The sequence below is a fragment of the Panthera uncia genome, chromosome B1 (genome assembly GCF_023721935.1).
Source record: "Panthera uncia isolate 11264 chromosome B1, Puncia_PCG_1.0, whole genome shotgun sequence".
NCBI lineage: Eukaryota > Metazoa > Chordata > Mammalia > Carnivora > Felidae > Panthera > Panthera uncia.
In genome coordinates this window covers 185,726,733-185,752,950 of record NC_064811.1, presented here as the reverse complement: position 1 = coordinate 185,752,950, position 26,218 = coordinate 185,726,733, and the positions used below count along the sequence as shown (strand labels likewise).

Genomic DNA, 26,218 nt, shown 5'->3' with positions numbered 1-26,218 from the left:
ATACCTTGGCCCCAAGTGGAAACTAGCTCATTTAACTTTCTCTGCTTCTTCTCTCCTCCACTGTCTATAAGATGTTCCAGTCTACTCTGCTGTTTTTGTGTGGACTCCTTACCTTGATCTGAGGTAGACTGATATTTATATAAACACAAGCCTGCTTGTGAATGAAAGGATAAGGTCTGAAACTACCTAGGGACACCGTACGCTTGGAGAGTGGCCTTGGCCCTGGGGTCCAGGTAGGTCTCCCACATGAAATGAGAACTCCAAGAACCAGAGTGGGAATCAATCAGAGCTACAAAGCAAACAACGAGCCTGGATGTGGCTGCCTCCTTCCCTCCTCAAAAAATGGCCCAGAGAAACCACAAACAATCCAGAAATGACCTGGTCTCTTCCACAAGTCAATGGCAAAATGGGAAAAAAAGGAAGAGCTACCGTTCATTATCATGACAATCAGGAGACACTTCGAATCAGACCAACCAAACACACCCTGTGAGCCTTTTCTGGATTCTGACTGAACAAATCAACTGTAGAAACACATTTTGGGAATAGTCGAGGCATTTCAGATATGGACGGTGCAGTGATGATGTTAAAAAATTACGATTAATTATGATTTATTTATGGTTATACAATTGATAATGGTATGGTGAACATATAGAAAATGGTTTTAAGTCTTATACATGTATGCTGTCAGGGAGTTGCTTTCAAATACCACACACACACATTTTTTAAATGTTAACAATTGTTGGGGCATCTGGATGGCTCAGTTGGTTCAGAGCCTGACTTCGGCTCAGGTCATGATCTCGCGGTTCGTGAGTTTGAGCCCCACATCAGATTGCTGTCAGCCAGCTGTCAGCATGCAGCCTGCTTTGATCTTCTGCCTCCCCCTCTCTCTCTGCCCTCCCCGCTCGCGCTCGCTCTCTCAAAAATAAATAAAACATTTTTAACAAATGTTAATAATGGTTACATCTAGAGGCGAGTTTTAAAACTACACGGGATTTTGCTACACTCTTCTCTCTAGCCATTATACCATTTAAACCTACTGTGTATGTGTGCAAATGCTCCTAATAAAAAGTAACGGGCCCTGGGGTGCCTGGGTGGCTCAGTCCGTTGAGTGTCCCACTCTTAATTTCAGCTCAGGTCATGATCCCAGGGTTGTGGGATCGAGCCCCCCAGAGGGCTCCATGCTGACTATGGAGCCTACTTAAGATTCTCTCTTTTCCTCTGCCCCTCCCCCTCCTCTTTCTACACAAATATTAAAAAAAGTAACGGGCGGGAGGGAGGCCCAGCACCCAGCCAGCGAGCAGTAACAACCGAGACCTCCCTGGCCTGCCCTCCAGGGCCTTCCAGCACGGAGTACGCCCCCATCAACGCCAACACATTCTGAACAACGCAGCTAAGGCCTAAGTGAGTAACAAAGCCCCACGGACAGGGCCGTTTTCTAGGAGTCACCACCAGTCTTCAGCAGGAGAAGAGATTTTACGACGACCTCAAGCCACAGAACGCAAGCAGGAATTTCAGGCAGAATGCTTGTGAAGGAGAAGGAAGGAACAGCAAGGTCTCAAATATTTATGTGGGCAGACGAATGCCAAAGCCTAAGTTAGCAGAAACCTAGATAAAGATGCCCCGAGGAGGTGGAGGTACGGAGAGAAAAGGTCCTGATGCCACCCGAGGTGCACAGTGCCGGTGACAGCCCTGCCTGAGCACACAGACAACCTTGCAGACGCTCTGCCCAGGCGGGCGGGCGGCCCGAATGACCGGTCCCCAGGGCGCACGCGGCCGCCTGTGCCTCAGAGGCCTCACTGCGGCAGCCACGGCCCGCTCAGGCGGAGGGCCAGCAGGGGGGCCAGAGGAGGCGGCCGAGGGGTCTCCTTTCCCGCTCCGCCAGGGAGGAGAACTCACAAGCCAGGAGCCAGCTGAGTGGAGCTCAACGGGGAGGGCCACCTGACAGGGGTGGAGGGTTCGCTGCACAGAGAAGAATCCATTTCCTTTGCGGTCCTCTCTCAGGAAAATCACGGACGAAGTAGATGGAAGAAAACGTGTCGCGGTGGAGTCCCAGCGAGGAAGCAGTCCCAAGAGGGTGGATTTGCTTCTCACAGGCTGTCCCCAAACTGCCATAGACGGGGCAGCGTATAGCCCAGGACCGTGCTGGAGGCCGGAAACCCAGAGCCAAGAGGTCAGCAGGGTCGCATCTCCTTCAGAGGCTGTGAGGACAGTCCTCCCTTGACACGTCCAGCTTCGGGTGGGGTCAGGCACTCCTTGGCTTAGTGGATCTGTCTCTCCAATCTCTGCCTCTGTCTTCACTCCATCTTCTGCTCTGTGTGGGTCTTCTCCTCTCCGCCTCTTCTATGGACACTTGTCACCGCATTGGCCCAGCTGGATCTCATCTTGAGATCTTTAACTCTTCCCAAAGACCCTTTCTCCCAACAAGGACGCGTCCACAGGTTCCGGGGGTAAGGAAGTGGATATATGGTTTGCAGGGGGGCAGGGGCGGGGGGCACAATTCAGCCCTACTGAAAGGACAGTTCACTGCACCGTATCAAGTGCCTCCTCATACAGGGGATGCAATGACATGTGAAGTTTGCTACTGCATCAAGCCAGCCAAACTGGTGGATATATTTTTGTACGAGGGAAAAAAAAAAAAAGTACTTCTCTTCAGAAATCAGGAACTTCTGTGTTAATTTCGTACTCTGAATCGATGTAGGCAAAGTTACCTTGTTCTTTAAAACGTACTCCTACCAGGGTGCCGGGGTGGTTCCGTTGGCTAAGCCTCCAACTTCCGCTCAGGTCATGATCTCACAGCTCATGAGTCTGAGCCCTACGTCGGGCTCTGTGCTGACAGCTCGGAGCCTGGAGGCTGCTTTGGATTCTGTGTCTCCCTCTCTCTCTGTCCCTCCACTACCAGCTCTCTGTCTCTGTCTCTGTCTCTCTCAAAGATGAATAAACATTAAAAAAAATTTTTTTAATATAATCCTACTTAATGACTCTGCACCTTGGCTTCCTGGTCTGTAAAATGGAAAACCCAACAATATCCTACCCCATTGTGGGGATTACGTGAGCTCATGCACGTATCTTGCTTAAAGGAGTAGCTGTTGTTACTATTATTATTGAGTACCCCACATTTCTTCAACTCCCCTCTCCTTATAATTCCACTTGTGCCCCTGCTGACCACGGAGGCCAAGGCCCAACCTGATTTATTTGGAGCAGGCTAGTTACAAAACCCCTCCAGGATACAAATTTAAAACGCTAGAGATACAGCAAGCCTAGAAAAACATTTTATTTGCCATGCGACGTTAAGATACACGACAGCTCCCATGAAGTGGACATATGGTTTACTTAAGTGATTTCTATTTACTTTTTACCCCACCTTGTTTCAGAAAGGACCCACTGAAACCGATGCACTCAAATACAATACATTTAAAATAAGTGAACAAAAAAAGTGGATGAGGAAAAAAGAAATAAGGCTTGACAGCTATCTGAAAAGCAAAGATGAAGCCAGGAGTGATCTTAGTCAACACAATCATGCTGTAGTATCCTGCACACTTGTGAGAAGAGGGCCACAATCGGGCTCTAAGCACTCAACCATGCGATAAAAGATGAAGCCTGACCAGCTGAATTATTCATTGGGTCCTTAAGATCAAAATGAGTGGGGAGGCAGAAGAGAAAAAGGAAATTTACTCAGAAGAACTGAGATATTCCTGGTAGCAGGAGAGAAACTTCTCTCTTGGACCCTCTGAAAGACAGCGTGATATGTTAGATGCTTTTCTAGCTGGTAACTATATATTTTCAGGTGTTCTTTATTTTGACATCCGCTCTCTTCCTGATTCACTCCCAACAGGTAGGATCAATTAGATTGAGAGTTTGGGGTTGATAAAGTCAGAGAGTATTTATGTATATGTGTGGGTTGTAAACGACACACTACTTTTTTAGGACAAGTAGGCACACGGTGTTTCACGATAAAAAGAAAAGACAGGGGCACTTGGGTGACTCAGCTGGTTAAGTGTCCGACTCTTGGTTTCGGCTCAGGTCATGATCTTGCTGTCTCGTAGGTCAGAGCCCCACATCGGGCTCTGTGCTGGCAGTACAGGGCCAGCTTGCGATTCTCTCTCTCTTGCCCTTTCTCTCTGCCTCTCCCCCACTCATACTGTCTCTGTCTCTCAAACAATAAATAAACTTAAAAAAAAAAGAAAGAGATGATTTTCAAGACAAAACCAAAAGTCTTCTCCATAGAGAATACTGAGAAGAAAGCCAATATGCTCCATTCCCAATATAAAACCCAAGAATTTCCACATCCTCTGATCCTAGAAAGCCAGGAGAAGCGAGAGAAAAATTCAGAGAAGGAAGAGGGTAAGAATCATTAAAGAAAAACACAGATCATTTTGGGTGGGTTGGTTTTGTAATTAACAAGCATCAGATTCTGAATACAAGGAATACAATTTTACTTTCTGGCAGTCTATATGTATGTGGTTTTAGTAAGGACCCCCTCCTCCTCCTCTTCCTCCTCCTCCTCTCTCTCTGTCTCTCTGTCTCTCTCTCACACACACACAAGCACCCAACACACTTACCTTGTTAAGCCACTTCAGCCCCGGTATCGTATTTGAATTTATCTGTTCCTCCAGCCATGGGCGCATTCGCATCCTTTCCACGGGCATGGTACCCTTCTGCAAAGAGAAGCACAGTTATTAGGCAATTCTGCCACTGCCTGCCATGTCTGCACTAGAAAGTTCTAGACCCCTGCCTGACCGTCCTCCACGATCCCCCTCCTTTGCCCAAAACCACGCAGCTGATGTGTACATGGGGACTGGAGGGCTAGGGCGGGCACTGGGGGCTCTGCATCGAGCCCACCTGCCCACCCTGGGCACGCTGACTCCGCAGGAGCCGGCTCAGTGGGTCGGTGGTTTGAGCCAGGCCTGCTCTTGGCGGAGACGGTTCCAGGGAGGTAGGAAGCCTGGGCTGGCAGAAATTCTGCGGGCTCAAAGGCCCGGACAGCCCTGAGTGACCTGGCCTAACGCAAGGTCTTAAGCCCCCCGCCCCAACCTGGCCTTGTTTATAGCAGACGCCTTCCGTGTATTACCAGGCCGGTAATGGGAGGACCGGTATCTTACAAATACCTCTGGGCATCATCCTTCTAAGAGCCCACGATGGACAGGGCAGAACAGTTGTGGGTTAAGAGTTCTTAGAACCAATTCATTGCTTCTGGGAATCTGGGCTGCCAAAATGCTTTGAACCCCCGATCTTTGCACTTTAAAGCCTAAAAGAATCAGTTCACTTGGCTCCAAGGTCTTTCACCAGCGAGCTCTCCCGTTCGGACATATCCTGTCGGCTTCCAGGGCACAGCAGCATCTTGCTCTGGCTTCAGCTCTGCGCTCACTAATGCATTCTCTTGCCCCCTCCCTCATCGGTCTTCCTTTACAAGTGTGCACGGCACCCCACCCCCCCTGCCCTGAGACCACCCTCCCCTTCCCTCTGCAAACAGCTGCATGGTCTCAACGCGGTTCCTCTACCAGCCCACATAAGGCCTCTCTCCCCTCCTTCCAGATACCTTTCTAGATACTCTTTCTTCCCTTGCCCACTTAAAACATCCAGAGTGGAATCACTAACAAAGTACTGCCTGCCGTTCCTTCATCCTGTTTGCACACCAATCTAAATTTGAGATGGGATTCAAAAGCAAAGAGGAGGCCAACTCAAGCCCCCACTCTATAAAGCTTCACGGGCAGTGTGACATTATCCTCTTTTCAACTCTTCGTCGCATCTTCCTTCTTTTACTCATTTCCTCCTCCAAAAATGAGCTCTGAAAATTCTACCGAGATGAATTTGCATTGAGATGGGCGAAGTTTCAGTTACACTCTCTTGCAGCTTGCTGAGGACTTCTCTCCTCTGTGCCTCCCCCAGCTCATGCCAGAGTGCAAGCATCACCACGTGAACCACGTGGGACCGCGTCCTTGGCCTCTCGAGCCTAATTACATTCTAGAACCTGCATTTCCCTTGCACATCTCTCCCAGTTCAGATGCACTCACGGTTGCAGATGCCTCGGGCTCTGCTCTCGCAACACACCGTGCTCTCTGCTCCTCCCTCCCCGGCCTTGTCCATCCTGACCCAGCCTCCAAGACCCTTCTGCCCTCCTCCTCCACGGGCCTCCCCGGACGACTCCAGCCTGAATAAATCCCTCCCCTCCTGGACTTCCCCAACAGTCACTGATCTTACGCTGCTGCTCGTTTGAGAATCAAACATTGCTTTAGGGAGGCTCTATGCTGTCTTTATTCTTATCCAACTCTTACCTTAACTATAAACTTTCCCACTGCATACGCGCCCTCTCCCTGACCAACCGGTAAGCTCTTTGAGAGGAGGAATTCTACCTCTCATAGGTCTTTTATATTCCTACAAAGCCCGAACGCTGCCTTCCACGCAGGAGATGTTCAAACAAGATCCAGGCCAGCTCAAAAGGTGTGCCAGGCTGGGCTCCCATCGCAGATTGGCCCCCATCCGCTCCCGTGGAGGCTCTGGGCCACTCTTTGAGACACATAAGAGGAGCCTCAGGGACAGGCCCAAAGGAGCTCCCAACACAGCGGTTCTTAATGGCCCTGAAGTCACTCCACTCGCTTTCATTCATCCACCCACTCAGAGACATTTATTGAGAACGATACTCCAGGAACAGGAAAAGGTAAGACATCCTCTAGCATCTAGGAACTCCCAGCCGAACAGGAAACAGGTAAGAAGACATTTCCATACCAAATGAAGAGTCCTGTGTACAGAATGATACTAGGAAGCAGTCAGCAAGAGAGAGGGTGCCAGACACAGGCGGGTCCCGCGGGGCCTAGAAAACCATGCCTGGGCCTGTGGCCATCATCCCAAGACTGAAGGGGAAACTGGAGACTGATGCAGATAAATGCCATGATCCATTTTGTTAACAGGAAAGGTAAGAGTAGATTACAGAATCCAGACCAGCGCTCACCAGCCTTAATGTGCACACAAATCTTCATTTGGAAGATGAAGCCCTGTGAGTCTATGTTTCTTTTTTTAAGTTTATTTATTTATGCTGAGAGAGAGAGAGAGAGAGAGAGAGAATGAGCAGGGGAGGGGCAGACAGAGAGGGAGACAGAGAATCCCGAGCAGGCTCCGTGCTGTCAGCACACAGAGCCCGACGCAGCACCTAAACTCATGAACCGTGAGATCGTGACCTGAGCCATGATCAAGAGTCGGACACTTAACTGACTGAGCCACCCAGGCACCCGTGATTCCATTTTTCTAATGGGTCCTGGAACCAGACTCGAAGGAGCAAGGCTCTAGATTGCCTTTTACTTTTAATTATCAGCCACCTGCTCTTCTGTGACTTCCTGCACAGTCTGGTCATTCTGGCAGGCAGATCTCCTCCGCCGGTCTTAGTGTGTCAGCTTCTGGTTCATCCCTTATCCATTCACGTTCTGCACCTTTCTAACAAACCTCACGCTATTACTTACCGAGCCAAAATGCTACGGAAATTACACATGTAAAACATTTTCTAAATCTTTAATCAGGACTGTCATTAATCATAAGCAGGTTTGTAGGAAAAGCAAGCACATGCAAGTATTGCCTTATCAGAGTAGGACAAACTCTGTTACAAAGGGCTTCACTTGGGGCGCCTGGGTGGCTCAGTCGGTCGAGCATCCGACTTCAGCTCAGGTCACGATCTCCCAGTTTGCGCGTTCGAGCCCCACATCAGGCTCTGTGCTGACAGCTCAGAGCCTGGAGCCTGCTTCGGATCCTGTGCCTCCCTCTCTCTCTCTGCCCCTCTCACACTCTTCTTAAAAAAAATAAATAAATAAACAAACATTAAAAAAAAATTTTTTAAAGGGTTTCACTTATCTCAGTTTCTATGTTTTGTTATGTTTTAAACAGCTAGGACATCCCTGATGTTAAACAAGAAAAACCTGATCCTTTTACCTGAAGATACTTCCTCTATTTCTACTTGATTTTATAGCCCGGCCCCACTTCCCCCACTAAAAAAGTAATGAATTACCAGTGGTGTTGCCACATGACACGGAAGAAAACACATTTCCCATGACGATCAGAAGTTGAGTGTGCGCCCTGACTTCTGTGAAAGAAGCAAAGGTAGAATTCTCTTCCGGGCCTAGCCCCAGAAACTCATCATTTAGTGTGAAATAAAAATAAATTATACGTCTAGAGATTAAAAGGCAGGGGTGACAGTCACAGAGGGTCAGAGACTGAATACGGAGAAAAGATGCTTATTCGGCATGTATTTTCCAGCTTCTGTCCAGGAAATTCACAGTGACAGATTGGTCTTCCTTCTGTAAGGCAAGGTTCCCGTAGGCACCAGTTCCCATGGCCCGTATGAAACTCTAACAGAGTTGAGGAAGGCACAGGACTGGTTAGAAAAGACACAGAGGGGCTATTTTTGCCAAGAAAACCCAAGTATGCCAGAAATCAACACACTTGTGTTCCAGTCCTGACTCTGCCATTATTAGCGGGTGCCCTTGCACCAGTCACTCAAACCCTCCGGTCCACACTTCGATCATCTAGGAAAATGAAGAGGTTTCAAAAAGATAATATGCCAAGTCATCCATGACTCCAGGAATCCTTTTGTGACATGAAGGCTCATCACCTGATGTATCTTTTTTTGGTAAGCTTCTATCTATTCTTGTACACTGGGTTGTTTTTAGAAGTGAAATGCTGGGGTGCCTGGGTGGCTCAGTCGGTTGAACGTCCGACTTCGGCTCAGGTCACGATCTCGCAGCTGGCGAGTTTGAGCCCCTCGCCAGGCTCTGTGCCGACAGCTCAGAGCCTGGAGCCTGCTTCGGATTCTGGGTCTCCCTCTCTCTCTGCCCCTCCCCCACTCATGCTCTGTCTCTCTCTCTCTCTCTCTGTGTCTCAAAAATAAACATTAAAAAAATGTTTTTTTAATTTAAAAGTGAAACGCTAAAGTCTTGAGGTTCCATAAACCTAAAATACAGAGCATCTACCATCAAGCCCGACAAAAGGCACTTTCTAAAGCCACCTATCATTATACCTTCTAGATACGGGGTTGGTCTCATCTTTAAAACCACGGAATCAACCTATAAATCAGTTCAGTACATGGCGGGTATTTAGGGCACCGTGATGCTGCATAAACGCAAACAAGCTATTTCCTGGAACACAGTGACTGAACTCATAGCAAGTGAACAGCCCCCATGAAGATGACACTGTTATGGTCCTGCTTAGGGCCATTAACAGTGATCTTGAATTTTAACCTGAATCACTGAAGTTTGGATCTTGGAATGGTAACAGAAATGGCTACTATTTACTGAGCACATACTATATGCCAAGTCTTAAAACCAGAGTTTTCTAGGAGTTCCTCATGTAATTTTTATAACCCTGGAAGGCAGGGACTTTAAAATTCCATATCACAGATGAGAGGACAGGTAAAGGAACTGTTCAACGCAACCCGCTAGTAAGTAGGAGAGCCAAGGATCTCATTCATGTCTCTCTGAAATGCCCAGATTCAGAAACCCTAACACCTGCTTTTTTTCTTACTCTAGAAAGCACTCAGTTATGATGGTCTTTTAACCGTTCAACGTACTGAGCCTTTCCCAACTCCTGTCTGCTTTGCATACCACTGACATATTAAATTTCCTAAAATACCACTTAAATCATGTTAATGTTCTTTTCTAGAGACTTCTAAACATCCCTGCTGGATTTAAGATAATAAAATCCTTGGCTGAGTGGAGGAGGGGTGCACTTCTGATAATGACACAATGGGTAATTCAGACCTAACTCCCAAGGTGAATAACAAGAAAACCTGTACAAAACATGTGTGTGTGTTTTTTTAATCCGTTTAGAAGAATCAGAGAGCTAACAAGGTAGTAAAGAATTAGGACAGCAGGGTCTGGGAGAAGAATGAAACCCAGGAAGGTAAGCCTGACGTTTGGGGCACTCTTTTCCCAGCCTAGGGGCATCTGCTGATCCCAGAACTAGGGGGATAAAAACTGAAGATCAGGACCCAACTAGGAAAAGGGAGTCCTGGAAACCACACACACACATACACACACACACACACACACACACACACAAAAGCTTGTTTGGGATAAAACTAAATGGAAAGAGACTGACCTCAGAGACTGAAGCCTAGCTCTGAATCACCTCAATCCCTGTGCAAATTAAAATGATCTGGAACTCCCAGAAGCAAATGTAAATTATATCTTGAGGAAGACAACATTATCCTAGGATTTATATTATCTCTGGAGTTTTTCATACGCAACGGTGAGCATTCAATCAATTTAGCTGAGAACACAAGGATAAATAAAAAGTCAATGAAATATGGACAACAAAAAGAGACCCACAGGGATTCTGACACAGGTCTTTCACAGATACAATGGAGACACAGATACCAAAAGTTTTCAGACACAGTCTTTAAAACAAGAATGTCTAACATGTTCAAGGAAATAAAAACAAGACAGAAAATGTTCGCAAAAACCTAGAACCTAAAAAAGAAATTCTAAAACTAAAGGGCAAGGGCACCTGGGTGGCCCATTTAGTTAAGCACTGATTAACTTGATTTTGGCTCGGGTCATGATCTCATGGTTTGTGGGTTCAAGCCCTGACTTGGATTCTGTGCTAACAGTGTGGAGCCTGCTTGGGATTCTCCCTCTCTCCCTTTCTCCCTCTCTCTGCCCCCCTTTCCAAAATCAATAAATAACTCAAAAAAATAAAAAAATAAAACTACAGAGCAAATAATTAAAATTAAGAACTCAACAGATGGGTGTACCAATATATTAGACATCATAAAAAAAAAATCAGTGAACCAGAACAGAAGTCAGAAGGAAATAAACAGAATGAAGCACTTAGGGGAGAAGAGTGGAGAATGTTACAAAGAACATAAAATCCATAGGAGATTCTATTTTAGATCTAAAAAGATCTAAAACATGGGCAGTTTGTAGTTCCACGAAGACACGACAAAGAATGAGGCAAAAAGCGATGTTTGGAGACCATGACCAATTATCTTAATAACTTGCTACAAACCCCAAACAGACAAATACGAATGAAACCCCACCTAAGCATACTATAGCATGTTTGCTGAAAACCAAAACTATAGCGAAAAATCTTAAAAACAGCTGGGGGAGGGGGTGGGGGGAGGGTGCGGAATAGGCATCACCTTTAAAGAGCAAAGAACAAAACCCCCAAGACCCAGAAGCCTTACAGTTACTACTACTCAACAGAAACCAGGGAAGACAGAAGACAATGGAAAGGTGTCTCTAAAAGTACTGAAAGAAACAGCTATTTTTAAAAGTTTATAGACAGCGAGTATTTCAAGAATGAAGTGGAAATAAAAGCATCTTCACTCAGAGAAAAACAGAGCGTTTCCACCAGCAGCCCCACAGCTCATCTCCCAGTTGCAAGGGCACAGGAGATAGGTCAAAACTGGGGAGCAGGGAAGTCAGGAGGGTTGGTGCTGTGCAGCTAGCTAACATCAGGGCTTCAGCATGAGTCCGTGTTGCAGAAGCTGACCGCAGCAATGCTCCATCCCCTTTCTTCTGCAGCTGCCACATGTATCTGTCAACAGCCCTCCCTACGTAACCATGTGCCCACCCCGCTTACCAACCTACGGGAGGGTTACCCCCTCACAAAAGCTAGCTCAAAGCTCTTTTCATCCACTAACCTTCCCTCACAGCTCTATGGCAGCTCGTGTGGGCAGTATCCAGTCGTCCAGTGTATCAACAAATATTTATTACACGCGTTATTGCAGGGAACTCTGCTAAATGCTATGGACGACTCAGAGACGTGTGAGGCATGATCACTACCCTCAAGGAATTAGTAAGTTAACTGGGGGTATGTGACATAAATCACATAAAGCTACCTAATAATACTATAATTATAATAATAAAAGACTGCAATGGAGATCAGAAGGCAGTATATGATTAATTGCCAACTACGCGAACCAGTTTCACGAGGAATATATAAATCATTACTGGATGGGTTTGTAAGGGAAAGCTGTGCGGCAAAGGGAGAACTTATAGGATGGGGAAAAATCGCCTAGGCAAAGTGGCAAGCAAGCCTGGCAAAGGTGAAGTTGGTAGAAACAGCCAAGGTCAGGACCGGGGAAGATGTGTTTGCTGCCGTGGGCGGAGCAACTGACTTAGACACCAACGTGGGTGGAGCTTCTTGAGAGTCCGCGAGCAGGTGAGAAGCGTGGGCTGGCTGGTTTACAGAAATCATCACGAACCCACACACCGGCCCTAATAAGTTAAATATTGTTATCCCCGTTTTAGAGAGGGGCAAAAGCATAACTTGAAAAAGTAACTTAAAAAAAAAAAGAAAAAAGAAAATCATGTCCGAGTCACCCAAGCCCCTTAGAGAAGGGACCAAGGCTTGAACCCCCCATTGCCCGGCTTGTTTAGAGGCTATAAGACTGCTGAGCGCCTGCTTGAGACTAGCCGCGACCCAAGCAGCACCCATACAGGGGCAAACTGAAGCAAGGAGAGGAGCCCGAGCTGCTTCTCTGGTCCGAAATGGTGGCTACGGGAATGCAAGGGAAATAAAGCCAAGTGACAATACAGGTGTAAGAATAATAGCAATTTGTACTAGTAACTTTTTCTGCACATCTGGTATTCTTTCCCCAGATGCAAGTTCCTCTTGCATGATAGTCTACACCCCTCACATTGACTTTTGTACCTTTTTGGCAAAAGTTAATTTCCAGTTCAAAATTATGTGAGTTGAGAGAGCTGAAAGCTGGAGTTGAAAACTGAAAATTATCGCCATCATTATCCCCATCACCTGTTGAAGTGCTTCCTAGGAATCAGACACTAAGCCAGGGGCTTCTCATGCATGATTTCATTGAATCTGCAAACAAACTATAGGAGGGATAGTATCTTAGCTCCCGTTTTCCAGATGAGGAAATGAAGCTGGTCACCAAGCTGCAGAGCTATTAAGTGGTAAAGCTGGGATTCAAATCCAAAGATGTCAAAAGCCTCTAGACCAGTGTTTTTCAACCACTGGGTCGGGAAATCAACTTACTGGATTAAGATCAGCAATTTTAATGTAGGTGAACACAGAACACAAACTCTGAGAGTCCCCCAAATAAGAGTAAGCTTGTTTTCTTGAAATTTTTGTTTCAATTTTCAATTATATTATACTGGTACCATGGTCAAAAACAGTATAAAAAGCAGAGGCACCCGGGTGGCTCCAGTCTGTGGAGCGTCCGACTTCAGCTCAGGTCATGATCTCACGGTTCATGAGTTCAAGCCCCACATCGGGCTCTCTGCTGTCAGTGCCAGCCCGCTTCAGATCCGCTGTTGCCCACCCCCTTCTCTGCACCTCCCCCACTTGTGCTCTCTCTCTCTCTCTCTCTCTCTCTCAAAAATAAACATTAAAAAAAAAAGTATAAAAAGCATTGCACTGGGCAGAACCACTCCCCAGGTGTGCACACAGATGTGTGTGAGCATGTGGCGGGGTGGGGGGGGGTGCGGCGAGGGGAGAAGGGGAAGGTCATGCGGAAAGCAGGAAGCAGAAGAGAAGGATATAGCCAACCTTAGAACCAGAAGGACTCCCGGAAGACAGAGAAATTTAACAGCAAGTACCCGGTATGAAAACAACCACGTGAGTGATTATTATAATGGATATAAATAATCAGAGTGAGGTAACAGGTAACAGGTTCTCTCTCTCTCCCGATCTCTCTGCCCCTCCCCTGCTTGCTGTCTCGCTCTCTCAAAAGTAATAAATAAACATTAAAAGAATCAATAAACTTCAGGAGAGTTAATACACAATGGCAATCAAAGCAAGTGTGTCACTGATGTAATCCTTATTTCGTGTATGTAATTTGTCACTGATGTAATCCTTATTTCGTGCACTTGGCTGTTTCCTTTTATTGAACTTTCGAAAGATGCGTGTCATAGATTCATTTAATAATTTTAGTTTCTAGCCCAGTTTTTCTCAAGGTTTTTAAGCAATTCAACCATGAATTCTCCTACCCTGTGGATTTTTCAGGAACTCAACCTTGAACGATGGGGCAGGATTACTGGGAAAGGCTCCCCTTGAGATATCATAAACCATAGTTATATTTTTCTATACTATTCCATTCTCCTATACCAGATCCCCAAACTGCCTGTGCACATTATTACCTAGGGAATTAAAAAAGCAAAAAAACAAACAAACAAAAAGACTCCTTGGCCCCATCTTAGACTCACTGCAATGGCATTTCCAAGTTCTTCTTATTATCCTAGGGCAATTTGGATACGCAGCTAAGTGTAGGTATCACTGTCATTCAGTACCCATAAGCTCAATGGCCTTCCGGATTCCATATGTTTAATAAACATCTCCAAATGAGTCATAGGAAAATGAGGGCGCCAATGACGAGTAGCTTTCATCATGAATGGAATATGAATGCACATGAAATTAAAATTCTAAAATGCCTTTAAATACCACTGAACAAGTTTCCCATACTGAGAATCATCCAAATTATAGTTTTGCATATCTGCCATCCAACCCACAATTTTCTTCTTGGACGTGTTTTCTGTATCCTTTAGAGAAGATATTACCATAGCTACTTGACAAAAACTTCCCTGTCTTTGACCACAAGCTGGTCTGGGACCTGAAACGGTGTGACTGAGCCTCTGATAGTAACTTGCACTGCACCACTTCAACCGAAACTGACTTCTGGCCTCCACCTGGGTGCTCGAAAGACACCAAAATATACGACTGGTTTTCCGTCCTGCAGGTGAGCCAACGGTCATTCTAGGAAACGGTTCTCAATGCAGCCCAAAGCAATCAGGAGTCCTCCATCCAGAGAGAGCAAGCCTTGAGAAACACGGACCATGCTCCACGTATGCGAACGTGTGCTTTTCGGAGAGGGGGCCCAGAACCCTGCCGTCCATCTCTGCCCAAGGAGCCCTGCTCCCCGGGCCCCTCTCCCCAGAGCACCTTCTCCGGCCCCCTTCTCTGCCCAACCCAGCTGCCCCAGCCCTTCTCCACTGCAGATGGGTCTCACTTCCTCCCTCCTGTTTGCTCAGGCGCCACAAACCCCATGCTTGGGCTGAATGATGCCCAGTCCTGACCACCCACGACACGCTGATGGGCTCATCACCTCACCTGAGCATGCGGATTTCTGCACATCTTTTTTGCTTCTCCCTCATCAGCTCCTGTGGTTGTTCCCCACAGGAGCAATCGGAGATCTTTCCATCGTCACGCTAGCGAATTCATTTCCACACCCATCAATTCCGGCAAAGGGTCTTGCCTCTAACCTCAGGGAGGAAAATAGAAGCCACCAGGCTCTTTCTGAATTTCTGACTCCCCTCCCTCTTCAAACTTATCTGGACTTCCGTGACCTCCTTTTTCCCTTCTTTACACCGGGCAGGTGGTAATGCCGCTCTCCGCAAGGGGAATACGGAAGGTTTAAGGGGAGAAATATTGAGGTTGGTTTTGGGTCTACTGGCTTTGGGATATCTTTGGGATATCGGGGGAAAAAAAGTGTTGGGTGGGCAATTCGATCTATGAGATTAGAGCTCAGGAGAAAGACCTAGCCTGAAAATAGCCATCCACCCCTACACAGCTAGTTCAAATGCCATTCCTTCTACAAAGCCTATCTTTACCAAATCCTGCCTCCAATATATATCCTCTGCTCCTGTCAAGCTGGAACCTTGTGTTAACGTCGCCACATATCTTAACACGTAGACCTGTGTAGCCTTGCCCTTGACATCCCAGCAGGCATCTGCCAGGCCTATCCAGCCATTCTGGACACGTTCTGTATCTACGCAGTCCGACAAGGGAGCCATCAGCCACGTGTGGCTACTGAACACCTGAAATGTGGCCAGTGTGAATGAGGAACCATTTGTCCCCAAACAAAGACACATAGTTTCAAGGCCACTTCCAGTTTTCCAAATCACAGTGAGTAGTCAGGTGGCTGGTAAAAACAAAGTGTCTGCCTAGGACACCCTGGTGGGGTTTTTGAAGAGGCAAGTTAGCCACCTGACGTTGAAACTGTTCTATTTTGAGGAAAGCCTGGGGTTTTTTTTTTTTGTTTGGTTTTATTTTCTTGTTTGGTTTTGTTTTGTTTTTTGTTTTTTGTGTGTGTGGTTTTGTTTTTTGTTTTGTTGGGTTTTTTTTGTTTTTGTTTTTTTTTTTTTTTGAGAGAAGCCTGACTCACACTCTATAAGCTTAATCACCTTTGGGGAGGCAACCCGTTGGTTAAGTGAAGGGAGCTTCTGTGTAATTCTTATCCCTGTTTGGACTTGCTAAGCCCTTGAAAACACCAGCAGCTGGCAGGTACCGAGCACACAGGATCCCATGCTACACTCCGAGGCCACGAACAATAGCTGATGAGTATTATGTGCTTAACACCGTCAGGCAAGTTCCCAGCTTGTTAGGAGTGTTAGTTCTCTCGATTCACCACGATCCTGTAAGGTAGGTGCTACTAAAATCCCCATTTTACAGATGAAGAAACTGAGACACAGAAGGTTAATAAGTAACTTGCCCAAGGTCCCAGAGCTACTGGGTGGTTGAGTTCAGATTTAAACAGAAGGAGTCTTCGGCCCTTACGTGGCCTTTGGACCATGAGGCCCAACTGGGGTCCACATAAAGAGGCATGGAGGGCCCAGCGCCTCCCAGTCTGCACGGGGAGCCTGCGCTGAAGGGGCTCCCAGCCAGGGCTGAGAGAGCCGGCTGCTCCAGCTGCCCTAGTTGGGCCGGATGCGTAGACTGCAGCTCTCCGCCTCCAGTGCCCAGCACCACCCCCATCGATTCACACTTCCTGCCCCTCGTAGTACCTTCCTGGCTGGTGGAAACCAGCGAGACCAACTGCGCATCCTGTCCGGCCAGACCTTTATTTCTGTAATGTGTACTAGGACAACAGTATTTCCCCACTCCAAAATAAAACTGTCTTGCCGCCTTCCACCCCTCCAATTCCTCTTTAAGAAAGCAACAGAGGAGAACCAGAGGGTTTGCTGTCTGTCTGTCCGTCCCCGGGTGTATTCTCCACTTGTTTCTGCTTCTGCCACACGGCAGGGTCACCTGGCCCAGAGCACAGGCCACCTGGGTCCTGGGGCGGTCCTCAGAAAGAAGGGGAGGAAGAAAGCGCACCCTGCCCAGCCTATGACTGCTCAGCCCCAGGAACTATTTCAGGAGCGCAAAAAAGCCCCTCTTGGACAAGCTGTGCTCCAACGCCGCGATGGACGTTCCGCGTTAAGATTTTTGTAAGGTACCGAAACCACTATGGCGGTCGACATTTGGGGTATTTGTCAGTTTCCACCCCCTCAGTGTGTATGAAGAGCAATCGTGGGCCGTGAGGGCGTTTTGCTTCTCCCTTATTTTTAGCATTAGGAGCTCTGGGGAGGGCCAGACCTCACGTCTGCAAACGCCACGCCAACCCCGCGTACATCTCCCCGCACCCTGTTTGTCCTACACCCCTCCGCACCAACTCCCTTCTCTCTTGGAATTGAGGGCCAGTTTTAAATCTACCCTTCCCCAACAGCTTTCCCTGACCATTACAGGTTCAACTATTACCACAGCAGTCTTTCTGTTCATACTGATAGGGCGGCTTTAAGGAATAGTTGGATGTTAACAATAACTGATCTTGTCTGACTCTTGGCTAACTAATTTGACCTAGAACTTCCTAATAAGTGATTATGATCTCCACGGGGCCTAGCACTGTCTTTATTTGTCAGCGAGTAGGACGGTGCCACGATGCAGGACTGACAGGCACAATGACTCAGGGACAGCACGGCCACCCTTGGGCAGAGTGGAGATCAGGGAAGGCCTTGGAGGCTCCTTTGTCCACCAAGGTGGGCAAGGGGTGAGCCTGTTGCTAGGGCTACATCCTTATCACCATGCCCTAGATGAGGCTAGGACTGGGGAGTTGTGACCCTGAGGGAGAAATCCACCCGCCATTCCCCTAAAAACTCATAAATCTCTTAGTCTCCGCCACTTTCCCCACAACTGTAGGGGCCACTCAGGTCTAGGAGTATTTCACTCGGCAACACAGCCTCTCCCCAGGGCAAAGCGTTAGGAACCAAACGCAAAGGGTAGCAGAGCCCCACGTCCCTAGGCCTCAGTTTTCTCATCTGTAAAATGGGGCTAACTTCCTTAGGGTTTGTGGTAGGACTAAGATGATGTGTAAAGTGCCTGGCCTACTATCTGATCAACAGTGGGTGTTTAATAATTAATAGTTTCCGCAGACACAAATATTCGGTCAAGGACTATTCGATGGAGCATTATCTACAAAGCAAAAACTTTGCATTGGTCCAAATACCAGGCAGTAGGGAGATGGTTAAATAACATGTGGTGGACTCAAATAACGAAACAGTGTGACTCTGGAAGGGTATTTCCTTTGTATGGGATGATGATCAGAAGATATACGTTCATATAGAGTTACTGTATGTAATTATATGTCCCATAGATTTTTACATAGTCTATGTAAGTGTATATATGTTAACATAGTTCAGAATATAATACAAGCTAAAAAGTGAAAAAAAAAGCAGGGAGCAGAGGTCATTTTTCGATTATCAGGGCAATACGCTTCCCGGATGTGCCGGTCCGTGGGCAGCGTCCCCATGGCTGCTGAGCCCGGGCGCTGACACAGGGCTCTCTTGATGACAGCCAGACCTCACCCTCCACAAGGACTCCAGCCGACTCTCTCAGAGGCCAGCACCGCCTAGTACGGGACCGACAATGCACACCAAGACGCAACTGTCTGGCCTGGAACTGGGTGGCTAGGGGTCAGGGGAGCCCCCCGCCCCAGGGGCACCAGACCAGGTGAGGACGGGTGCCCAACAGTGAGTAAAAAGCTGTAATACGTTACAGCATAGGGTGTCTTGAGGGGCACAGTCCCCATGAGGCCTCGTAAAGTCACATGCCAATGAGTGCCATCCTGTGTTCATTCCAAGTCCTGAAAAGCCTTAATGTCGGCAGAGTGCTCTAGTTTTAGATTTGAGAAGAAGTAGAATATGGCAATAATGAACTTCGCAAAGCTACAGAGGTTCCTTCTATCCTCCCCCCCTCCTCCCCCACTCCATGAACGATTGAGTCCAAAAGTCCATTAGGCGGAATGGAGCAAAGCAGATGTACTGTGTTGAATGGGGTTTCCCCCAAAATTCACATCCACCCAGAACCTGTGAATGTAACCTTATTTGGAAATAGGGTCTTGACAGATATAATCAAGTTAAAACAAGGTGATACTAGATTAGGATGGGCCCTAAATCCAAGAGGACTGGTGTCCTTACAAGAAGAGGGAAATCTGGACACAGACACACACAGAGGAGGAGGCCAGATGAAGACAGAGACAGGGATGGGGGTGATGCGGTGGGTCTACAAGCCAAAGAACGCCAAGGACTCCCAGCCACCACCAAAGCGAGGAAAGCAGCATGGAGCAGATTCTCTCTTAGAGCCCCTGGAAGGAACCAACTCTGCCAACACCCTGATTTCAGACTTCCAGCCTCCAGAACCGGGAGACAATACGTTTCTGTTGTATAAGCCACCCAGCCTGTGGTACTTTGTTATGGTCCTAATGATCTGAAGACATTAGGAGAGAGGAACAGAGGCATGCTAGTGAGGACTACTGGCATTAAGAGGGTGTCCCCTTGGGTGGAAGGAGGTGCTGGCACATCGTATGGGGGATCTTGAAGCCCAGGTGGGGAAATGAGGATAGACACGGGGACAGTGGGGGAGAGCAGCCCAGAGTGGGGTGTCAGGGCCCAAGTGGGGTGAGTGGGCTCCTGTCCAGGGACAGCAGTCTTGTCTGGGAGCACAGAAGCCTGAGGAATGAGATGGGGAGGGCAACTTCATTGCAGTGGGGCGGCCGAAGGGATGTGAGATTAGATACACTCAGGCAATTGAGTAAATTAATTAATACATTAGGGGAAATGGAAGCCAGGTTTCTCACTTTTGGAGAAGGAAGTTCAAACAGAGAAAGAAATCTAGAATAATCTTGGGTGTTGGGATAGAATAAGGACTGAGTTCATATATGTCGATAAACACAGAAATAAATATAGATGTAAAAATATGTGTACATATATACACGTACGTACAAATATGTGTACGTACACGTGGTACACTATTCCCTAACCCTGCCCACTACGAGGGTCTGGGGGCAGCAATACACCACTGGTGATAAGCACACATAGCACCCAAATCATGGTTTCTAAATACCACTCTCCACTAAAAGGAATCAGGGCTTCTCGGAAACATGGCTGATTGCAGGTCTAGGGCAGGGAAAGCAGAAGACGAGATGGAACTATGTTGGGGGGTCAGAAAGTAAGGACGTGTCCAAAGAACACCGAGAACATCAAGAGAACAGGACAATCCACACGAAGGCTCCCACCGGCCAGTCGGAGACAATCTGAATGTCAAAACAGTGACAAAAGCGTGTTACAGTCCATTGGATAAAATAGGAATCAATGAAAAATAGAGAGGAGGGAGCTTTTCTACAAAGCAGCAGGGCAGGTAGTAAGTGTGGAAAGAGTATGGAACTAAAAATCACCATGCGGCAGCTATCAGAGAAGTAATTCTGCTGCCAGGAAACATCAGTGGATGCTAAAACCAGTGAGTTAAAAGGCTGGTGAGAAATGGGACCCTTACACGGTCTCGAAGGACATCCCACAAAATATTTACCACAAAGGGAAAAAAGAATAACCAAAGAGAAGCCTGACAAATACCTCCTCGGTCAAATGGTTGAATGAACATCACGAAGAAAGGAACACATCACAGTCACTCACCACTGGAGAGGACACAATGAGGAAAGAGCCCCACGTCTGTGATATTCCTGCATAAACTCTGTAGCCTAAATCTGACCGCGAGTGAACTGTCACCAAGCCCCACCTGATGGGTTACCTATACGATAACAGGCTCGTAACTGTCAAAAATGTCAAGATCAGAGACGTTACGGGAAGATTAAGGAGACATGACCCCTGAGCCTGAATCGGATCCCTGTGCCATGGGGTCGCTGTTAAGATCACTGGCCAACCCGGATGGGGTCTGTGGATCAGGTGGTGCTAAGGGTAACGGCCTGATTCAAACAGGGGCGCTGCGGTCATGTTGGAGAGGACCCTTGTTTGCAGGAAGATACACTCAAGCATTCGGGAGTGACGGGACGTCCTGCTGGCAAGTTACTCTCCAAAGGTTCAGAAAAGCAGTTCTCTGTAGTGTTCTTGCAACGTTAGTACAAGTCTGAAATGAGTTGCAAGGAAAAAGCCTCGGCCAGAAAGACCAGAGCAAAGTACATGAGTGATTTACAGTCCAGAGGGGGAAACAGCAGCAAACACGACATTTTTCTGCAAATACAACAAATTCTAGAAAATTCCCTCTCTGGTGCTTCAATGAAACTGCTTGCAGTTTTGTTTTTTGTGGTTTTTTGTTTTTTGTTTTTTCAATCCAGGCACCACGACAGGATTTAACTACACGCATCAGTCACGTTATGCGATGAGGCAACAATGATCTTAACAAGAAGCCTGGAAGCTTCATTTCCTGGGGAAGACGAGGGATGATGGTCCATAACTCATTTAAATTGCAGGTTGTCTGGAAAACCAGAAGCGACCAAGGGCCAGTGTGCACATGTGAGAGAAGGCTCTCAGCGTTCAGCACGAAACATATGCCTCCTAATCTTTGTGCTAATATTTAACAGCAGTTATCAGTTCTCTCAACTTGGAAACACGAGGGTGGTTTCCCAGAGACACTGCCTCACCCGTTGGGTGAAGTTAGCGGCCAAGGAAAGCAGTCAGAAGCACCCCCTGCCTTTTTTCAGATACGCGGCATTCAGAGGCCCCACACCACCACGTTCTCTGGAGGACACTTCAGGCCAGCTCTTGGTTGTCACCCGGTGGCCCCCAAAGCTGGCATTCCCAGCCGGGCTTCATCCCTTCTGCGAGGACGCCTCCCCCCTCCCTCAGTCTGTCAGGCACTTGGCTCGAGAAACACCCACCATGAGTAAGGGTTTTGCTTCCTGTTTCTCATTTGCAATTTTTCCTCATCTTGCAGAATTCGGAAGCCTGAATAACCTTCAGTCCTACTTGCTCGAACTTGGCGGAACATTTCACTAACTACTTTGGCCCCAGAGTACCGAGCAGAGCGCATATTTACTATTCTCCAGGAGAGTAACTTGAACACTGTGGGGATAGAAAGTGCCACGACCAGTGGGTCGGGAACAATTCCTTCCTTCAGCACAGTCAGGACCAAGCAGCTCTGTGAGCTCGGCCCCGCCCTCCAACCCCAATCTGGTAGCTACTCTGCAGCCAGAACACCCCCGTAAAAGCACAGATACGGTCCGTTCAGAGCCCCTTGTTCCACAGGCCCGGCTCTGGTGTCATCTCCCTCCACTGTCCTTACTCCCAGCACCTCCAGTGGTGGGTCTGTCCCCCAGGCCTCCTTCCCGGTCTCAAGAGCAAGACCGTCCCCTTTCACTGAGTAACCTCACACTGTCTTAGCTCCGAGACCACTTCCTCAACAAGCCTCCCTTAGTCTCTGAAGGTCAGGCCAGGCCGCCGCATCTGTCTGCCCGACTTGACGAGAATCTCCACGAGGCCCGAGACCCTATCTGCCCACTCACCACTCTGTACCCAGGTCCTAGGGTATGGCAAAGGCCGAGGCTCGATAAAGAAACCACGAATATACTGCAGATGCTGGGCATCAGCGATGATGAAAGGGGGGAACAAGAGAGGCACTCGCGAACTAGTAAAAGAAGGCTGTACACAAGCAATTACGATCAGGAAACAATGATTTGCCATCATAAAAAGATGCATATAAAGGCTGTGGGGAATCGCATCTAAGAAAGCTGTAAGATAGACCTTTTTAAAATAAATACCTTTGGGGCGCCTGGGTGGCGCAGTCGGTTGGGCGTCCGACTTCAGCCAGGTCACGATCTCGCACTCCGTGAGTTCGAGCCCCGTGTCAGGCTCTGGGCTGATGGCTCAGAGCCTGGAGCCTGTTTCCGATTCTGTGTCTCCCTCTCTCTCTGCCCCTCCCCCGTTCATGCTCTGTCTCTCTCTGTCCCAAAAATAAATAAATGTTGAAAAAAAAAATTTTTTTTTAAAAAGAAATTAAAAAAAATAATAAAATAAATAAATACCTTTAAAATAAAATACCTTTTTGATTTCTTATCAACAACGTTTCAAGTCACCTTAGGGTGGTCTAGATATAACCTAGAACCTTGTTTATTTTAAAGCCATATATAGGAGAACTCACTGGAAACTTACTGACGGCCATCAGCACCAAACTGCTCATTACCAAGAACTCACAGACAGTCAGGATGGCGACCAAATCATGGATTGTCCAAAATGGAACAATTCTCTTTTTTTTTTTTTAAGTTCTATTTATTTTGAGAGAAGGCGCTAGCAAGGGCGGGGCAGAGAGAGAGGGAGAAGTCCCAAGCAGGCGCCACACCCATCGTGCAGAGCCTGACGCGGGGCTTGAACTCACAAACCATGAGATCATGACCTGAGCTGAAACCAGGAGTGGGACGCTTAACCAACTGAGCTACCCAGGTGCCCCCCAAATGGAACGCTTCGAAGTGTGAATGGGGCCTTATAAATAGTCATACCTTGCCTCTAACCAGATGTAAAGAGGAACTGCCCCTAGGAAAACCAGGATGTGGGGCTGTTCCGGTTATAGGAGATAGCTGCTCTTTTATTCAAAATCCTTAGACCAGACAGGTTTCAGAACTCAGCGGTATGGGGATATCAGAAATATGGTGCATATACCATATAGAACAAGAACACCCCCAGCAGTATCTAGAGAACCCCTTAATCCACACAGTCATATTCTGCAGTAAAACGTGAACATTCACACTGATTGGGATTAGTGAAAGCTACGAATAGCTCTGTGCCAATTCAGGGCAGACCATGCTGCCAAATGAGTCATGACAAAAACTTTCAGTTTTCAGGGTTTTTTGGGATTGCAAATAAGGGATGCGGGCTCTGTAATTAATTTCAAGTTATTTCTATCCTTGGAATATATTAGTGTTCCCACGTTACACAAGGAAATCAGCATCTTCTTCCTTAAACTGTACTTACGTTATAAATTAATCTGGCACACACTCTACTTAAATTAGTGAATAATAGCATATTTTTGTCCTGAAATCGAAAAGTTTAATGCAAACTTCCTTTGCATGAAAGTAGGATATTTTTATAACATTTGAAATCTTAAGTAACCACTGAAAAATTATTATTGCCTTTACGCTACATCTACCTAAAAATATGGATATGTTTCTCCTTTTCCGATCTAATGTATAAAATATTTATTTATAAAATAAGAAAATCCTTAAATAGAGATTCAAATTTCTCTCAGGGGTGCCTGGGTGGCTCAGTTGGTTCAGCATCTGACGTCAGCTCAGATCATGATCTCACGGTTCCAGAGTTCAGGCCCCGTGTCAGGCTCTGTGCTGACAGTGTGGGGCTTCAGATTCTCTGTCTCCCCTTTCTCTACCTGTCCCACACTTGCTCTCTCTCTCTCTCAAAATAAATAAATAAACATTTTTTAAAAATTTCTTTCGGGCGCCTGGGTGGCCCAGTCGGTTAAGCATCCGACTTCAGCTCAGGTCACGATCTCGCGGTCCGTGAGCTCGAGCCCCGCGTCGGGCTCTGGGCTGATGGCTCAGAGCCTGGAGCCTGCTTCCGATTCTGTGTCTTCCTCTCTCTCTGCCCCTCCCCCGTTCATGCTCTGTGTCTCTCTGTCTCAAAAATAAATAAAACGTTAAAAAAAATTTTTTTTTTTAAATTTCTTTCAAACATCTTCCCTAGGGTTCCTTTACAATGACAATAGTAATGACATTGTTCCTTCCCCTATAGCATTTTAAACATTTCATTTCCAAAATTAAATTTATTACCAAAAATAATTTTATGAGTACCAAGTTAGAGCAAGTTTATTTATTTTGTTTTTGTTTATTTATTTATTTGTTTTGTTTTGAGTGGAGTATGAGTGGGTACAGGAACCATTCTCCCATTTCACAGAAGCCCTACTGCTCTGTGGCCACCATCTTGGGAAACACAAGGACTAAATACCTACAGTGGCACAAATGCAAACTGACTCAAAGAAGTGTCTGGAAAGTTTACCTGCGCCATTTTTAAAAATCACTTAAAACCACTTTGAATGAAAGCACAGATTATCATTGCAAATGTGAGAAGTACAATACACGCTGGGTTGCTCGGGGTCTGTGGAATGTGGGCAGAAATTCAGTTCACAGATCCGTGGGCACATGTGAAGAAAGCAAACACACTAAGGCTAACAACGGTCAAGGTGAAGACCTCCCAGAGACCTTCCTCCCATAAGGGCCAAAGCACTTATATCAGTGTTTACATTTACTGACTTGAATTGTGTATAAATATATGCACTTTTGGAGGCATTTTTTTGGCCTCCAAAAAAAACCGCTCTTCTGATTTTTCAGATCACGATGGTGGTAGGGATATCCATAGAGCATCTGTGATGCACCTGCTATTAAAGTCTATGCTTTATACACATGATCTCATTAACTCTCACAGTAACCCTATGAGGTAGGCACTCTAATCATTACCATTTGAGGAAGAAGAAGCTATGGCTTCGCCCTGGCCCGAGCTGATTCCCAGTCACAGCTCCACTATCATGAGAACCGAGTGTCCACAAGTAGGCTTCAACCTTGAGTGGACAGTGCTCATCTATGCGTGCCCTTTGGGCCCTCAGACATAAATGCTAGAAAGCTGGTGTCCAAGCTTCACTCGGATACCGCGCTGGTTCTGACAGCTGCTTCCACAAGTCAGGAACATTTCGGGAACGTGAGCGTTAAAGCCACCCGGGGGGCTGCAGATCAGAAAGGAAGCACACAGCCACAGTTGTCGCATTTCCCAACACTTTCTGTTTCATTTGCTCTTTGCTCTGAGGGAGGTGCAATGAAGAATACAAATCACCCACAAGCAAGGATGGAACAAGATAAGAGAGCTGTCTGGGGCTTTTTCTAAATGAGGAAGTCTTCTGACCCTGTATGACCCAAGGGCTGCAATGATGACAACACTTTTGGGGGAGGGGGTGTGATCTATCCCACCAGGTCCACCAGCAAAGATAAACATGGGTTTTAAACCTGGAGTCCCTAGACCGAACTTTGTAAAACCTTCGCCTCCATCCGACCCTGTCCCTCTGGTGATGTTGGCAACCTCATGATGGCAGGAGGCAAGGGGACAATGAGGTTACAAGGGTAGGAGGTTTAATCCCGCCTCCAGCCTTTTTTAGCCTGCAGAATGAGGCAGGGGAGAACTGAGGAAAGTGGCCACTGAACTATACAGTTTCCTTAGGAACGTACAGACCATTAGGC

The 26,218-nt window shown here is 47.0% G+C and overlaps 1 protein-coding gene across 11 annotated transcripts in view; it reads right to left on the bottom strand.

Annotated features, from left to right (window-relative positions):
• Positions 1–26,218, bottom strand: part of IRF2 (interferon regulatory factor 2) — a 102,762-nt gene that overhangs the window by 54,598 nt on the left and 21,946 nt on the right. For 10 of the 11 annotated variants that reach the window (XM_049632580.1, XM_049632578.1, XM_049632581.1 and 7 more), the window contains one exon: positions 4,560–4,655. In XM_049632580.1, the coding sequence (XP_049488537.1) occupies positions 4,560–4,646 (87 nt within the window). In that variant the 5' untranslated portion in view covers positions 4,647–4,655. Of the gene's footprint in view, positions 1–4,559; positions 4,656–22,744; positions 22,893–26,218 lie in introns of those variants that run through there. The other variant, XM_049632583.1, reaches the window with a different exon arrangement.